Here is an 18181-nt window from a genome sequence, read left to right as displayed (position 1 = left end):
AAATGCATGGCAAGTACTGAAACCTTTTCTTCTTTAAAAAAAAAAAGCACTGGAGTTATTCCAGCCACTACAGTGGTACCTCAGGTTACAGACGCTTCAGGTTACAGACTCCACTAACCCAGAAATAGTGCTTCAGGTTAAGAACTTTGCTTCAGGATGAGAACAGAAATCGTGCTCCGGCAGTGTGGCGGCAGCAGGAGGCCCCATTAGCTAAAGTGGTGCTTCAGGTTAAGAACAATTTCAGGTTAAGAACAGACCTCCGGAAGGAATTAAGTTCTTAACCAGACGTACCACTGTATAAAATGGAAGCAGGCATCTCAGACACCAAGAAAACAAGGAGAAATGGGTCACTCATTCAGTATATGATTCGGTGGGTGGGTGGAGGGGGAATAGAGGGAAGACTAGAAGCTGGAAGAACATGCCTGCAAACAAAGCCAGGGTTTGTTCACATGTTAATTGCAAGAAGGAAAATGTAGTTACGCAGAGAGAAATTGTGGCAGCAAGGAGGAATGCATAAAATAGTTCAAACGAATGGCCTGGGGAGGGGGGGGGGCTGCTTAGGAAGTTGATAATGAGATAAGAAGCCTTTCACCTCTGGGTCTCTGCCTTGAGCACAATCCTGATTGGTAGAACTGCTCCTGAGCAGATGCTCGGTGACCTGTACATCATTAACTTCTGGCCTTGAGGCCATGACCTTGCATTGCTGAAGTCGATAGATCTGCTGTTGACCTCTGTGACCAAAATAAGATACCCCAGTGGAGCCGACCCCCACCTCATGAACCTGACCATCCTCCTTTGCACCAGTGCAGATGCCTACTTTAGATCAGGCCAGCCCGCCTGCATCGTGTTAAGCCGTTGCCATCTCTCAAAAGTTGACTCTGTCGTCTGCAAACTGACAAGGAAGCCATGTGCAGGTGTATCTGAGTCTTGGAAAATCTCATCTGTTCAGTGCTCAAAATCGTGTGCTTTTACATCCTCTGTATTAATATTTAAGTTGCAGTAATGTTCGACCATAAAAAAATGCATTAATTCATCCACAGATGGTTTCTGGTATTAAATATATTTCTTTTTCCAGCTAAAAGGTAAGAGGGGCGAAAGTGTTTCTGTGTTTCACCAAGTCAGACCATTGCTTAATTTAGCCTAGTACTGTCTCCTCTGGTTAGCAGCAGCTGCTGCTGTCCAAGATCTCAGGCAGAGAGGCCTTTCTCAGCTCTGTTCCCCAAGATCCTTTGTTCCACTGGGATGCCAAGGATTCAGCTGAACTGTGGGCCTTTTGCATACAAACCCTGATTGACCTCAGTTCTCCCTTGCTCTTTCTCTTACACACACACAAAGTGCTTCTACTGGCCTTGCACTCCTGTGTCTTTCAGCAGCAGAACCACATGCAAAATCTGAGGCCGGCAGTAATTATTAGCAGAGCTAAAAGTAACCGTAGCGCAGGGGCAAAGCATCAGCCTTGCTTGCGGAAGGGTTCCTGGTGCAATCCTTGGTGTCTGAAGATAGGGCTGGGCGATGTCCTTGTCTGAAACCCTGGAGAGCCATTGCCGGTCAGTGCAGTGATGACTGGCCTAGATGGACCAGTGATGTGATTCAGCCTCCTAGGCTGGGTTGATAAGCGGCCGAGCTCCCCATCTATTTATTATGGCATAAGCAAAAGCTCACGTGATCTGTGGTGCAGAGAGTTGCCCTGACACTGCATCACAAAAAGCCTTAAAAGTACAAGTGTCAATCCCTATTTCAAAGATTATCTCCTTTGTTTAGCCTGAGCTAGTGAAGCTTTTCTTGACGTAGAGATAAAGAAATGGGAAGAAATGCAAGGCCGGTTGCTGATGCGCACAAAGACCTCCATCTCCTGCGATATCTTAAATACGTACTTCGGCGGAGGGGAAAATTCATGAATGCATCCCAATTGCAGAGGCTTAAGAGATAACTCTCTAAATCAGGAGTTCCCAAACTTTGGCCTGTGAGCTTCGTTCAAGGGTCCATGGTGTGTCTGTGGATTTGTGCCTGAAGACAGGACGTGACCACATCCAAGTCGTTAAATATTCACAATGATTTTTAACTGTGCTTTTATTGCCTCTTTTATTTTGTATAATACAGTCGTACCTTGGTTGTTGAACGCCTTGGTACTCGGACGTTTTGGCTCCCAAACGCCGCAAACTTGGAAGTGAGTGTTCCAGTTAGCAGACGTTCTTTGGAGGCAGAAACGTCCGATGGGGCTTCCGTGGCTTCCAATTGGCTGCAGGAACTTCCTGCAGCCAATCAGAAGCCACGCTTTGGTTTCCAAACGTTTTGGAAGTCAAACAGACTTCTGGAACAGATTCTGTTCGACTTCCAAGGTACAACTGCATGACATTCAAATTGTAAGGCAATAAAATACAAGAGGTGGGGGGAGGATTGTTAAGTGGTCCACGAAAACTCTCAGCAATTTCTTTTTCTACTACTACTTCTACTACTTCTATTTTTTAAGTTTCAACATTTTTAACATATACAATAAAAACACAATTTCGTCTTTTCTCTTATTTTTGTTGTTTCTCTACCCCGTTTTTCATGTTTCTCCCCTTCTGCTGTACCCTATCTTCTATTAAATTATAACCTCAACAGCATTGTTATCTAACTCTAGGATCAGGGAGTTGAGAACCTCAGCTCTGAAGACTGAATGTGCTCCTCAGAGCTCTTCCCAGGCCACACACCTTCCCAGTCCAGAAAGGTAAGAACCACACCTCTTGCTTCACCCACCTTTGCCTCTGTCCCCATCCAGCACTGCCATAAGAAGGTGTGACCCCCCCAGGCTGAAAAAGCTTCCCCATCCTGCTCAAGACTGTGGGGTTTGGGTCGTCTTCCAAGTGATAAGCCTCCATGCTCAGTCATAGTAACCCAAAGTGTATCCATAAGGGATACCTCTAACCAAAATACGGTATATTGGAACAAGAGAGACAGATGGATTCCTGAAGCACCTCATTATATCACTGTAATAGACACTTTTTTTCTTTTGGCAGAATGCGTAGGAACCTGCATTTTGACATAGCTCACTGAACTGTGTTCACTACCTCTTGTCATTACAATGAGGCTTCTTGCGTAATGTTTCTGTTTAAAAAGAAGCGCTAAATATGAAAAGTCATTTCGCGATCTGGCTGGAAATGGTAACTTTGGCCTGTAGCTGCAGAAGCTGTATCTGCACAATTCAGAGCTCATTAACCACGGCACTAAAACACCAAGGCATTAAAATAACATTAATGAGTGCAATAACAGACTCTTGCATTTTTCTCACTGACTGACCATTCCATTAAGGTATGCCTATATTACTTAACATGAACAGAAACACTGTGTTGCATGCTGTTACTTAGAGCTAGAAATGAACTGGCATTCCATAATGAACTTTATGCAGGTAATGGTTCGTTCGTTCGTTCATTATATTTCTACACCACTTTTCACTCATACGAGCCACAAAGGAGCTTACAAACCATTGTTGGTTTAGTGCTACGGACAGGGCCAGCCCAAGACATTTGGGTACCCAAGGCAAATCACAAAATGGCGGTCCCCTCCCCGCCAGGGAAGAAGGGGTGAGAGAAGATCTACATCAGAAACAAGGCGGGAATAAAGATCTGTATTGGGATCCGCTGGCCCTATAAATCTTGCCACCTGAGGCGGTTGCCTCAACTTGCCTCATGTATGGGCCGGCCTTGGCTAACTGTAGGACTCATTGTGGAGTTAGAATGTTCCATTGCACCTTCCCAGGATTGGTAAGGTAAAGGTAAAGGGACCCCTGACCATTAGGTCCAGTCGTGACCGACTCTGGGGTTGCGTGCTCATCTCGCTCTATGGGCCGAGGGAGCCGGCGTTTGTCCGCAGACAGCTTCCGGGTCATGTGGCCAGCATGACTAAGCCGCTTCTGGCGAACCAGAGCAGCGCACGGAAACTCCATTTACCTTCCCACCGGAGCGGTTCCTATTTATCTACTTGCACTTTGATGTGCTTTCGAACTGCTAGGTTGGCAGGAGCAGGGACCATGCAACGGGAGCTCACCCCGTCACAGGGATTCGAACCGCTGACCTTCTGATCGGCAAGTCCTAGGCTCTGTGGTTTAACCCACAGCGCCACCTGCGTCCCAGGATTGGTGGGCTTACCTAAAATAGACACATCGATGTAGGCAATGTCTGAGGCAATTGCCTCACCTTGCCTCTGGGTGGGCTGGCCCTGCTGGGCACTGTAGTTTCTGGAAATCGTAACTATGTGGGGAGTAAACCATAGTGCCCAGAAGTCTATGAGGGAAATCATGTGCTTCAAATGGACTTTAAGGCAATGGTTCCTGACTTTTTCGGTATGGCATCCCACAAGACCAAATTTACTTGCTTTGGTGACCCGTTGATTTATTGTCAACTGAATTTTGGACCTTAGGGCTACTCTGCTGCCAGTTGCAAGACAGCAGTTCCCAAGTGTTAAAATAAAATGCATGAGCCTTTCTAAGATTCATTTACAAGTGTCAACAAAGCATTATAGCATGCCAAGAAAGCGAGAAGCTGTAAGAGACATTCATCACATCAGTTAAGGATTACAAGCAATAATTTTTCTGGGACTACTTAGAGAGCCTGCAACCCACTTGCACAGACTTTGTGACCTACTCACAAGTAGGTTAAAAAATGCTGCTTTAAGGTATAGTGTGGGCACAGCCATTTTGTCTAGTTCAGGCCTAAGACACTTGATGGGGAGATTGTTGAGATCAGTATCAAGATGTATCTTAAACCTGGGTCTTTCACAACACTAGTGCCCCTTCTGCACGCAATGTTGTGTGCCTTGCCACAAAATGGGGTTGTTGTGGAGGCCACATCCCTGGAATCAGGCATTGGTGTAGATGCATCAAATGACAAAACCCATGTACAATCACACATGGGCTTGCACACAGATGGGGCACCCACACATTTAGGCAGAGGCTTCATCAGTTCAAATAATAATAATAATAATAATAATAATAATTTATTATTTGTACCCCCGCCCATCTGGCTGGGTTTCCAAAACCAAAAATACACTAAAATATCCCACATTAAAAACTTCCCTGAACAGGGCTGCCTTCAGATGTCTTCTGAATGTCAGATAGTTGTTTATCGCTTTGACATCTGATGGGAGGGCGTTCCACAGGGCGGGTGCCACTACTGAGAAGGCCCTCTGCCTGGATCCCTGTAGCTTTGCTTCTCGCAATGAGGGAACTGCCAGAAGGCCCTCGGCGCTGGACCTCAGCGTCCAGGCAGAACGATGGGGGTGGAGACGCTCCTTCAGGTATACTGGGCCGAGGCCAAATGGCTTCCAGTGTGCTTGATGAACAGGGATGGGACCAACAGGTTAGCCCCGCTCTGTAATAATTGTGCAATTTCGCCTCTTGATGTGATTCACAAGTGCAGGGCAATACTGAAAGCCTTGATCTTGTTAAGTTCAAAGTTATTTTGGCATTGGGGATTTGGCATTGGCATTCTATTATAACTGGAAATATTTCATATTATCAAATTTGACAGGAAAGTAAGAAAGGTTGACTGCCTTATAGAGGATGGCAATTCTTACTTATTACCTTTTAAAGCTATATCATGCTTAATAGACACGCTGTATTCTCCCTTCAAAATCCTGCAGAAGACTCCTTTATGGAGACTGATTAAACTGATGTTCTGGTTAAAAGCTTGAAAGTTATTTGATTCTTGTCTAGGTAGATCTCATTAAAAATTCATTCAGTTAATGAATTCGTAAGTTTCACTAAATATCCACCACCGAATAAAAGCAAGCTGTAATGTTAGGGTATGCTACTAACTCTAGTATTAAGGCAATATTTTGGCAACAGATCAGGGTAATTTAGTGTACTGTCACAGCCTAGCCAAACATTTCAGTTTTGTGTTCTTAAGCAAAATTAACTGTTTATTTTTCAAGACACCTTTTCTGATTGATTTTGACAGCGGAACAGGGCATTGCTGAACTAATTAAACATCTGGGATTATCAACTGAAAATTAATCTTCATGTTCAGACTCTGCATTGGTTGTGCAACCTCCGGAGACACCAGAGAAATCCCAATGGACATTCCAAGCCTTAGAAATTCCAGACTCTGAAGGCAACTAATTTGCCTGACAATCGCAACAGTGTCTGAAAACTAGTATTAACTAACCAATTAAACAAGCCTAATTTATTTGGAAAATAAAAATAGATCAATTTTCTAGCTCTTTCCCCAATGCACACCACCACCTCTATGAAGCAACCAATCTATTTCTAATCCCTTTTATAAAATTGTATTTATTAATCATTTTGCTTTGTGTTAAATCTCAGTTTGCATGACTGTTCTGCAATATAGGGGGAAGACTGAGAGGAACTTCCAAGTAAAAGTGTTTGGGATTCAGGCATAAAGTTCAATGATTTGAATGCGTTGTATAGCTGCAGAGGAATTTGAGTGTGACATAGGATATTCCCCAAACACAGGTATATACAGCTGAATCCTGTCCATGTTTATCCAGAAACAACTCCCACCAAGTTCAGTAGGGCTAACTGCCAGTGCAAATGTCTGCAGCCTGCCTTAGCAGGAAGTCCCATAATTCCAGTCCTATGCACTCCCAGTTATGTGCCTGGATGCCCCAGATTCATGCTTCCAGACAGCAGCATTTGAGCAATGAAGGCCACATAATTAGCACTAGTTTTTAATCAGGGCTTTTGGGGGGCGACGGGGCTACTCAGGAAGTATTCACGCTCCTCTCCAGCGCTTGTTGTCGGCGGCAGGTTCTTGCGAGTCTGCAAGCATGGTTGCCAGATGTTCCACCCATGAAAGGGCAGTCCAAAAACCATGACAGCCTCGCGCAACGCACTTGATTCGTCCTCTTGCGAGGCACAACCCTCCCCCTTCTCTCCCTTACAGGCCTCCGGAGCGTCCCTTCCTTTATTTTTACGTTAAACCCGCCGCCCAGGTAGAATTTAGCATCGCTGGATGGAAAGCACACTGCGCACTGAAGGTTTCCTTTAAAAACACAAACAGCTGGGTCGTGCGCCCAGGCGTGCGCAAGCAAGCGGACCATCCAACGAGCAAGCAATCGGGATCGTAAAAGCTCCTTGTTCGCGTTAGGCAGAGTTGCTGCTCTCTTATTATTATATTATTGCTATTCTTGTTGTGAAGTTGCGGGAAGCCCAGATCAAGATCGTGATTGACAGCCGCAGTGGCAAGCTGTGACCACGCAGCCTGCAGTCCCTGGAGCTGCTCTGTGCTAGTAAATAATAGATCCCTCGATTTCTCTCCTCCTCCAACGTCCGTCCCGTCCCCCCCATTCCTCCTCCTCCTCCATCAGTCAGATCCCCAGCTTTGTCCGGGCAGCTCTTTCATCCCCCTGCTTCCCACACGGCCTCCCCTCCTCCCTCCCTCGCTGTCCTCAATGCATGATGGATGGAGAGCCAGCCCGGGAGCTGGAGCGATCAAGCCTCGTGCAATCGCCCGGCCGTCCAATCGATTGCACCACCAAAAAAATAAATAAAATAAAATGCTATTTGTTTCACTTCCTAGCACCGGGGACGACGGCTTCCCGAAAGAAAGCGTGCCTTAAATTTAAAAGGAGGCGGGGGGGGGGGAGGGCGAGAAACAGGATCCATTTCCTCGCCAAGTGCGCACCAGGAAGGAAATTCGTTGCTATTAATTAAGGAATTGCAACGAAACCAAACACCCCCAGCCCTGTCTCTCCTGCTTGCAATGACACTTTGCGCTTCCTTCCACGAAAGGATAGCTTTTTCCTTGCTGAAGAAGTGCCAGAAGGCCAGCAATGGGGCAGATAAAGATTTGTTTTTTTTTCAAGGCCCCCTGGTTGCTTGCGTTCCCCTTCCCGCCCACTCCTCCCCCTAGATCGCCGGGAACAAAGAAGGGGGAAAGCGTCTGGGAGCAGGGGGGGGGGGGTGTATGAGGATGATTCCGGGTTTGGCTCGTCGGGTCTGCCTGAGGCAGAGCTCTCCAGCGCTATTGATCTCTGCACATTTCACCCCGTGGTCGCCAAGAGAGGTTTCCTGTCTCTGTGGAAACTCTGTCTCCGGATCCCATGTGTCAGAGCTCATCTGGGAGAGCATTTCTTCCTCGAAAACGGCATCAGCTGGAGAGATGCGAGGCCGCTTTCCCCCAGCCTCTGACAGTTAACTCATTTCGTGCAGCCGTGCAATCAGTCACATGCACGGGTGCAATATAAGACCATTCCCCCCTTTATTATGCAATGTGCGGATAAACACACACCTACTATAATAATATTAAATAAATGTTCTGTATTCCAGCGCATCATAGCCCCGCCGCGGAGAAAACACAGCGAACCTCGTTTCATTTTATTTTTAAAAAGCAACTCTTAACACATGCAAGGAGGGAGTAGAGAGGCGCTCGGTTTGTTCCCCTTCTCTGCCTTACAGTACTTTCGGCACAAGATCGGGAGTTTATAATCCGAATTAATTAATCCGGAGCAAGTACCGCCGCTTGGTTCCGTTTACACACTCACAAACGTGACTTGTCTTCACTCCACCCATGCTTCTCCCTTGAGAGTGAGAAATATCCGCTCTTGCAGCAACCCTGATGATACATCGGGATGAGTAAAAGGGCGTTAAGGGCCATCACAGACCCGGTCCGGGCAGGTGATGCGGAGTGTGCGCCCTTAGTGGTTATTGGCAGAGTTACAGGGCTGAATAAGTCACCCTTGCCCAGTCCTCACACAGCATCTGGACGTAAGAAACAGACTCTGCACTGCAGGGTTAGCTTTGTGGATGTAGGAAGCCCCTATAACAGCCAGGTCCAGCCTCTTTTGCCACCTAGAACCCTTTAATGTCTGGAGCTGCTAGTTCGCTCGGATGCAGTTGCGACGAAGAAGAGGTGCGGAAGAAAGGAAAACCGGGAGGAGGTCGAAAAGGCGGCTATTTCCATAGGAAGGGGAACTGCACGCGGGCGCAATCGATCGCCGTCTCTGCATGAGTCCCTGTTCTGATACAGTTCTGCAAACACGCCGTTTCCTGTTTCTGGCCGATCCAAGCGGACGGGGCTGGTCCCGAAGTGAGAAAGAAAATAAATAAGAAAAGCTTGTTGACAACACCCCCCCCCCCCCATTGCATAGTTTACGCGGCGCTTTTGAGGCCGGCGTCAGCGGAGCTGGGAGGGAGGGAGTTTCTCATTCGGGGTCTGCAGTAGCAGAGGCGAGAAACTTCTTTTCCCAGGGATACAAAAAGGAGACGGCGGCACAAAGGCAGATCCCGATATTATTTCTTGCAAACGGGCGCGCACGCTCTCTGCTCTCCGCCGCCTCCCAGCGCCACACCGGATGTGAATCGGGAGTGGATTTCGCCGCTGTCCCGCCAGTATTTTGGAGAGGAGGGCCCAAGGGTGTGCGTGTGTGCGTGTTTAGAAATCCGCTGCGTGGATGCCCTTCGCTTTCCCTCCCCCTGACGGCGTGCTGCTGCTGCTGCTGCTTTTGCAAAGAGGCGGTGCTGCTGCGAGCAGCAGCTGCGTTTCCTGGGGAGATCGGCTGCTACCTTTGTTTTTCTCTTGCACCGAATTACACCCCCACGAGGAACACGCTCGTGGGCCGGGCGTGGAGGAAGCAGTTGGGGGGGGCTGTACAAGCCAGGGGCAGCTGCCGCTTCTCCTCTCTCTCTCTTTCTCCTCCCCTCCTCCCTCCCCTCCGCTTCCCTTCCACCCCCCCCGGTGTACTTTGCTCGGCTGCTCCTCCTCCTCTTAAGGAAGTTTCCTCCCCCTCTTCTTCTCTTCTCTTCTTCTTCTACGAGCGCCGCCGCTGCACTTCCCCATATTTCGCAGCCTTGCCTAACCGCCCGCCCCAACTACTCCCGGGTTGGGGGGGGGGGGAGGGAGAGAGAGGAAGGGCTTTGGCCGGCGGACCCCCCTTTCCTCCCGCGCGGTGGGGCTGAGCCGGGCACCGGCGCCCCCCGGCCCCTGAGCGAGGCCGAATGCCGGTGGCAGCGGCGGCGGCCAACTCGCACCCCCGCGCGGTGCAGCAGCCCGACGCCCGCCCCTTCGCCGCCTCCGTCCGCCTCCGGGACCGGGACCCCGCCAAGCACCAAGGCGCCGAGGAGCGCCCCGAGCCCCACCGCCACGGCCAGGCCGCCGGGGAAGCGGCGGTGGCGAGGGCAGCCGGCGGCAGAACGGCGGCTCCTTCCGGCGCCGCTTCGCCGCCCGCCCTGCTGGCTTTCTCGCCGTCTTCTCCGCCGGGCCCGCCGCCGCCGCCGGAGCCCCCACGGACTCGCTCGCGCTCCCGCTCCGGATTCTTCAGCCTCCTCGCCATGAACGGCGGCGGCGGCGCCACAGCCACGGCAGCTGCCGCCGCCGCCGCCGCCGCGCACTTCCAGCCGCCGCCGCCACCTCCTGCCCCGCCGCATCTCCATGGGCCGAGCCTGCCCGAGTTGGGCGCCCGCAGCCAAGGCAGAGGGAGCCCAGCTGGACACGGGCACCCCAGGGCCCCGCCGGGAGCCAGGGCGCCCGCGCCAGGTAATGGGGGGGGGACCCACACAGGCGGGGTTTGGGCGAGGGAGTGTGGGGAGGCCATGTGGGAATGGGGCGGTTGTGGGGAGTAAACATGGGGGGGGGGTGTCTCGGGGGGGGGGGAGGAAGAGGCCGGCGGCGGAGCGGGGAGGAGGCAGCCTCTGAGGGAACGGGAGGTGACAGGATGTTTGTGAGGTGACTAATAAGTGGGTGCTGAGGTGAATTCCGCGTGAGGCGCCGAGCAAATATTCCAGAAGGCGGGGGCTGGGAACAAAAAAACGGGGGGGGGACACCCCACAAAATGGGGGGAAGGATAAAAATAAAAAACTTGGCCCAGCCTTCAACTTAATCCTGTTTACTTGGGAGTTGAAGTCCCACCGAGTTCAATGGGGCGCAACTTCCTCGTGAAGTGCGTTGAGGATGCCCGCCTCGTCGAAAGAGCGCTGGCTCTTCAAAGCCTCCTGGCTTTCAAATGATGCCTTCATTTGCCAGGTGCGGGGTCTAAAGAGAAGCCATAATAAACCGAGGAAATAATTAAAACCCAGAGACAAAGAGTACAAAAAAAAACAACAACACCCCAACCACCAGAAGCACACCTCCCCCCCCCCCCACAACATGTGCTAGGCAGGATGGAAATGGAAGCTGCTTTTCCTCAGAGGGGTGGGGTGGGGGCTGAAGGTCCACCCCCCACAAAAAAACAGCATTTTGATTTCCCACAAAAGTTGTCCCATTCAGCGCTACTTCTCCTCCATCACCCCTTCCGCTTCTCAGTGGTGCTTTGCTCTTCCTCTGTGTGTTTGTGGGTCGGTGTTAAGTGTGTTAGTGTGTGTATTCTCTTTTAATATGAAGGGCATTAAACATGCTGCCTTTTTTTGTGTGGAGGGGCAGAGAGAGAGGGGAGAAGGCCTTGGACATTGGGAGGACTTTTCCTGTGCTTTGGCGACACATGTGCATCTTCCACTTCTGGGAAAGAGGCTCCTGATTCTTTAGTAATAAACTTGGTGTAGTAGCCTGTGAATTGGTGTGGACGATTGTAGATTGTGTTGTCCCCTGGAATTGGAAGCTGGAAGACTGTCTTTGGAGGGAAATGGCAATAGTGTACATATGGAGATGAAAAAAACAACAAGTTGGCTTTGGGGGGGGGGGAGAGAAAGCTCACAACTAAATAACTTCAACAATTTTGCAGCTGGTGATTTTCAGAACGGCTAAAACTTTTAAGTGCATTGAAGCTAGAAATAATGTGACAAAGTTCAGTGTGGTGTTCAACCTAACAAGATGCTGTGGTGGGAGAAGAGGGGAAAAAAAACTTTTCACCTTTCACAGGTATCAGAATTTGTGACTCTGGAAGGCCTGAAATTCCTGCCAAAGAAAACTCTAGACCCGTGGTTCTCAACTTAGGGCACACACCCCACAGAGGGGCAATTTGATTTTTAAGGGGGGCAATTTGGAAGCTTGTTTAGACCAATTTAATGGCCTTTTAGGCTTCCTCCATGTGAATAGGAATTCACTTTTTGAATAATAAGAATTATATGTCACCAGGGGGTGGGGGCATCAGGATTTTAGAGATGCTTAGGTGGGGCATGGCCAAAAAAAGATTGGGAACCACTGCTCTAGACCCTAGAACAACCACTGTCACATAACATGCAATATTTCATACAATAATATCCATACCGAGTAGACATCTTTACAGCAAGTATACATGGTATATATATATATATATATATATATATATATATATATATATATATGGGAGTATTCTGGGTTTTCTTGGTTCCATAGAAAGAATCATGTCATTGACAGGGGAACTTATAGTTGAGAGTGCCCATCTATTTGTAAATTAATTAAAATGTTTTTTTCCCTTTGAGCGTGTGATTGTAATTGCTTTCTTGACTGTTCAAAATCTTATTGGTTCTGCTTTTGACATGAGGTGTTCAAACTGTCCCATGGCTTTAAGAATAATAACTGATACAGTAAGGCAATATTTCCAGGTGTTTCATGACTAATACCATTTTATGAATTAATAGTTTGGAATAAATTAGAAGTTCCAGAGCTTTAACTCTTCTTGGAAGTCACTCCCTCTGCCCTTGATGATCTTCCTCCTAATTCCACATGTACGTGGGCTGGTTGTGGTTACTCACTAGGGAAGGAAAGGCACTCTACAAGTTGCATTGCTCATATGAGCACTATGAGGTATCCATGAGTTCAGTATCAGATCAGGCTCTTGAACTACATTGTGATAGGTTCAAGTTTTGTCTAAATTAAGCAACTTTTTCTGGGTGCTGGAGATAATAATTTTCTGCACTGCACCCACTAAGTAACGTAAAAATGATCAATGTATTTTATTAAATGTCAACTTTCACCTCAGTAAGATGATCTTAGATATGATTTGCATTTAAAATTAGAGTTGCTTGTTAATACTTGAGGACATGAATTCTATTGCTCTCCTGAAAGTTCACATGTAATAAACCCCCATGAATTTGCGTTTGTGGGGCTGGTATGATCTGAAAGATTCCTGGTCCTGATTTCCTCAGAAACCTGTAAACCTAGTATGCTGAGAAAACAGTACTTGTGGGCTGGATATGTATTTATTTCAGCTGGGCAAAATCTTTTTTTTTTTTTAATTGTGGTAGCTGAATTTCAGATAACCAAAAAAAGTTAAATGCATCTTCTTTTATTGAATTGGCTTTGTGCTGAGCAGCTGATACCTGATTTTGAACGTTAGGCCTATGTCCTAATGCAGGCATAGGCAAACTCGGTCCTCCAGATGTTTTGGGACTACAACTCCCATCATCCCTAGCTAACAGGACCAGTGGTCAGGGATGATGGGAGTTGTAGTCCCAAAAATATCCGGAGGGCCGAGTTTGCCTATGCCTGTCTTAGTGTAAGGGATTATTTACAATAGTATTCAATGAGAGATGCATCTTTTTCTGTTCAACTTTAAGAACTGCAAATATTTTTAAGAATCTCAATTCTAAACATTCTGGCAGACACTTTGTTATTCCATTTTTATTTAATTTGAATACTTTTGAAGTCATTAAATGGAGTAATGTGGAATAAAGAGCAAAATATGTGACATAATTTGTAATGTATAGAGAGCATGCTTCAGTACTAGGTTATTTTTAATGTTTAGCTAAAGTGACTGATGTAGTCCTGGGGCAGAGCCAGTAATGATGGTACACTTTCAAATAAAGTGTTAGTTTTACATTGGGCTGTAGTAAGTAATTCAAAATGGTTTCAGTTCTTCTTTTCATTAGAGTTATTTCTTAGACCTGAAAAAATCAGATTTGCATATTTACACCTGCACATGATTACTCGAGAAAACCCACTGAGATGATGGGACTAGTTTCAAGTAAATGTGCATAGGAATTGTCATAGGAAAACATAAAGCACTCCCATTACATCTTGGAGACAAGTATTAGACTTTATTGCATCTTATTTTATTTTTAAAAATAAATGGAATAGACTTCCAATTAATGATGTCACTCTAAACCAAGAAGAGGTTAGTTGTAGATGATCAATCCCTCCTTTTTCACACAACAACAGTGCCTTATCCTTGCATAGTTTCTGGTTGAACTATTGCTTCAATGGAGAGTAAAGCAATTGGGTGTTCATACTTTGGCTGACCTTTGTAGCAAGCCATTGTCATTTTTGATACAACCCTTTACCTTCCCCTGTCCTCTTCCTGTGTGTGCTCTGCACAATCTTCAAATCTGCTCTGAGAGGTTGGGGGAACCCTCAAGACAGATTTAGGAGGCACCTTATTCAGTTTATTCAGTCATTGAATAAACTCGTTATATAAATTTTAAAATCTGTGGTAAGCTTTCAAGTTATCCAGAACTCTTCTTCAGGCAAGATAGTATACAAATCAGGAGTTGAGGGTGGGTGGGGGGGGACAAAGGAAAACAAGGTTCAAACATTAGGATGATGTTGTAGTTGTGAAGTTAGCTTGTTCTAAGATTGCAGGCTGGATAAGTCCCTCTCAGGTGCTACAGAAACCAGGTTACGCATGTAGAATTCTGGGATAAAAAAGCAATGACTGCTACTCATTTCTGAGAAATTAAGGTCTAATTTGTAACCCAGATCAATCCCAAACCTTAAATAGAACACACAGGTTGCTGGGTAGGCAGAGACCAGAAGTAAAGCGAAACATGGCAGCCTTTAATTTAGCAAAGCCACTGATTAATTTTGATGTACTAAGTAAAAAAGCCAAATGAAGCCAAATTGTATAGTATTACCAAGCGCTTTGAGGGGATGTCCTTGGCTGTGCTAAATTAAAGAGACCTTGTGTAACACCTTATCTGATGAAGAGTTCTAGAGAACTCAAAAGCTCGCCACACTTTGGTGACATTTTGGTTGGCCCTACTAAAGGCATTGCCCAACTGTGAGTGTTGGGTAAGTGAGGTGTCTTGTATCATGCTGGGCCTGGATAATTTGGGAAAGGAACAAGAGTCTGCAGCTGCATGAATCTTACCATTTATTCTGGCTCCAGTGCACTCCCGCTGCTGAGTATAAATCTGTATACAAATGTTGTTACTAACAACCCTGTACTGTAGTTCAAAGCTTTCCAAACTGTGTTGTAACACATTAGTGTGTTGGCTGCAGTGTGTCATGCAAACACTCCCCATGTGTCACCAATATGAAAAGTTTAGAAAGCTCTGCTGTAGTTTCTTTAGAAATACAGTGGTGCCTCGCAAGACGAAATTAATTCGTTCTGCGAGATTTTTTGTCTTGCGAAGCACCACTGTGTATTGACGGTTTCCCATAGGAATGCATTGGCGGTTTTTTAAAAAAGGCGCAAGACGTTTCGTCTTGCGAAGCAAGCCCATAGGGAAATCCATCTTGCGAAGCAACTCAGAAAACGAAAAACTCTTTCGTCTTGCGAGTTTTTTGTCTTCCGAGGCATTTGTCTTGCGGGGCACCACTGTACTGCTGTCTGATGCTTTTTCTCTCAAACCAGCTTCAACCTGGAAGGAAAACTTAAGCCACATTCACTTTGCAGTTAAGCTGAGGTTCACACATTGGAGACAGCCATTGTGCATGTGTGGATGGCAGCTTATGCACAGATGAGATCTTCATGTTCGGGGGAAGGGGTTGCAGGGGCAAGGAAACCAAACAGGTAACATGCCTCGGTGAAGACATTCCCACATCTTCTGTAGTGTGCATATAAATATGCACATGCAACTTGAAATGCAGCAAGGGAAAACTTATTTCACTGTGTTTTAAGCTGCTAATGTGCACATAGCCTGACTGTCTTGTCCAGCAGAAGCTGAGAGACTCCTCCCTTCTCAGATTTCTGTGATGTGGGGGAAGGGGGAAGGGTCTCTTGCTTTGTGCTGGGCTGCTAGCAGAAGATGGTCGTCAGTAAGAGACTTATGGTCATTGCTGTTGACCACACAAATGGGCCTCTGTAACCATTGCTGTTCCTCCCTACTTTGTTTCTATGCTGATAAGATGACATAGTGGAGGTTCCATACTCGCTTGTATTGTGTATGAGGGTGTAAGTGCTTTTGAAAAGGGTGTTTCAGTGTAGAAGAACTAATTTTTGTAGTTTCAGCTTCTCATGCTGCTGGAATTCGCTCTTCGACACAACAGTTGATAATAAAAAGAGTGTTGTCCTCTACTGCATCTGATGGTATTCCTCCCCCCCCCTCCTTAAATAAACAGGTGGGAATCCTACTTGTGGATTCTCCTGATCAATACTCTATCAAAATATTTCTGCCTAGAAGGACAGACAGACTTACACTCTCCTTTCAAATCACACTGTCCAGCTATTTTAAGCAGCCCAGAGGACACAGTAGTAAACTACTGCTGGTCAAGTACAAACTGTACAGTGATGTAAGCATGCAGTAAACCAGTAGTATAGTTGTAGGTTGAGCATATCTATATGCAGCTGGAAATTGGTATCTTTTGTGGGGGTTATTTTTAAAAATAAAAGATTGAATTATTAGCATTTCAGTTGTGCGTCTTTTTAAAAAATCTGGTTTATGAAATTTAAAAATCTAACATATTTTAAAGCCTATATTCTTCTAATCTTAATCTGTAATCATGATCCTTTATCACTCAAATTGAGTTGAAGTCTGCTTTTTCTGTAAAAAAAGAAAAAGAAAACCAGGTTAAAAAAAAGGGCATCTGAGTCAAACATAAAAATATGACCTAGTTATATGACTGTTATTACTGTGGGCTTTTTCTTGAACCAAAGAACAAGCAAACCATCAAACCTGCTAGGATATAGAATCCAGGAGATGTAATTCTGTATTTCCCTAGGATCATCCACTGGACCCCACCTGGGTGAACTTGTTTTTTCGTTTATGCCTTGTAACTCCCTGAGATCTGCAGTGTGTTCAGTTCTGAATATTTTATTACTTTACTAACCAAACAAGGAGGATTATTTACTTTTGATTTCATGAAGAAACACAGTTTTGCTCACTAACAACCAGCAGTTTTTGGAAAGTGATAGGCACTCAGTGACCTTGCTTTGTGTCCTGCATGTGAACAGAGACAACCAAACAGAAATCTTGTCTGTCTGTCTGTCTGTCTGTCTGTCTGTCTGTCTCTCTCTCTCTCTCTCTCTCTCACACACACACACACACACACACACACACACAGAGCCAGGGGTAGCCAATGTAGTGCATGCCAGATAAACTACATTTTTCATCAGCTCCAGCATTGGTTAGGGATGATGGGAGCTGACGGGTACTATCTAAGCTTAAAATAATTATAGGAATATCCTCTTATGATGGTTAAGGATGTCTTTATTTACAAATCAGTGCTTTACTATTTTATAGTAGCCAGTTAGTATGCAAGTGTATTCAGGAAATGTATGAACTACAGTTTTACCTGCTACTGGTGCATCAGGTACAGCTATTCCTAGTCAGGGATAGCCTGGTCATGGTGATCCATGCTTTCATAACCTCAAGACTTAATTGTTCCAATGCACTGTATGTGGTGCTACACATGAGCCTAGTCTGGAAGCTCCAGCTGATGCAAAATGCTGTGGGCAGATTTTTTTTTTTTTTATGGGGACAGGCTACTGCCAGCGCATAACTGAGGTGATTAAAAGCTTGCACTGGCTGCTCATATGTTACCAGGACAGGTTCCAGGTTCTTGTATTTTTACAAGGTTTTTAACAACTGTGGTCCAAGATATCTTAAGGGCCACCTGATCTCTTATATTCCTGCTTGAGCACAAAGAAATTTGGGGGAGTCTCTTGTTTGTGGTCTCCCATGTCTCAGATTCACAGCTTGTAACTACTTTGGAAGCTGAGTATTCAGTGTTGTGCTGGCTTAGTCCTGTGAAAGTCCCCACTGAGATTAGAAAGACACCCTCCTTGCCGAATGTCAGGCACACGACAAAGACTTTATTCTTCCACCAGGCATATTAATGTAGTGTTTGGCCTAGTGGTGCCTTTTTATTCTCTGTGTGGTTTATTTTTATTCTCACTGCTTAGAATTGATAATGATCAAGCGGTATATAAATGCCTTAAATAAATCGTACAGTATGGAGTACTGTCAGAAGGATAACAAAGTTACAGTAAATGTAAAATAATTTTGTGGCACGTTAAAAGACAAATTTATTGTGGCATAAGCTTTTGTGGGCATGAACCACTTCATCAGATACATGGGAGGTGTGATTTAAATTGGTCCATTGTGCCTCCATATTTGGAATGTCACTCTGTAGAGAATAAAAATAACATTGAAAGTAGCCTCAAAATATGC

The 18181-nt window shown here is 46.1% G+C and overlaps 1 protein-coding gene and 1 long non-coding RNA gene across 3 annotated transcripts in view; one reads left to right on the top strand and one right to left on the bottom strand.

The window, feature by feature from the left end:
- Positions 1-8240: 8240 nt before the first annotated feature.
- LOC310668049 lies at positions 8241-9800 on the bottom strand. Its single transcript, XR_014506579.1, has 2 exons — positions 9681-9800; positions 8241-9015 (listed from the first exon to the last, which is right to left on the bottom strand). It is a non-coding gene; the product is annotated as an uncharacterized lncRNA (long non-coding RNA).
- Positions 9712-18181, top strand: part of RNF38 (ring finger protein 38) — a 76269-nt gene continuing 67799 nt past the window's right edge. For both annotated transcript variants that reach the window (XM_083419952.1, XM_083419951.1), the window contains exon 1: positions 9712-10472. In XM_083419952.1, coding sequence (XP_083276078.1) covers positions 9935-10472 — 538 coding nt within the window. In that variant the 5' untranslated portion in view covers positions 9712-9934. The remainder of the gene's footprint in view (positions 10473-18181) is intronic.

Source organism: Podarcis tiliguerta (assembly GCF_965153285.1).
Source record: "Podarcis tiliguerta genome assembly, chromosome: 17".
Lineage (NCBI taxonomy): Eukaryota > Metazoa > Chordata > Lepidosauria > Squamata > Lacertidae > Podarcis > Podarcis tiliguerta.
The sequence above is the reverse complement of the archived record's forward strand: the minus strand, read 5'-3'. Positions and strand labels throughout refer to the sequence as shown.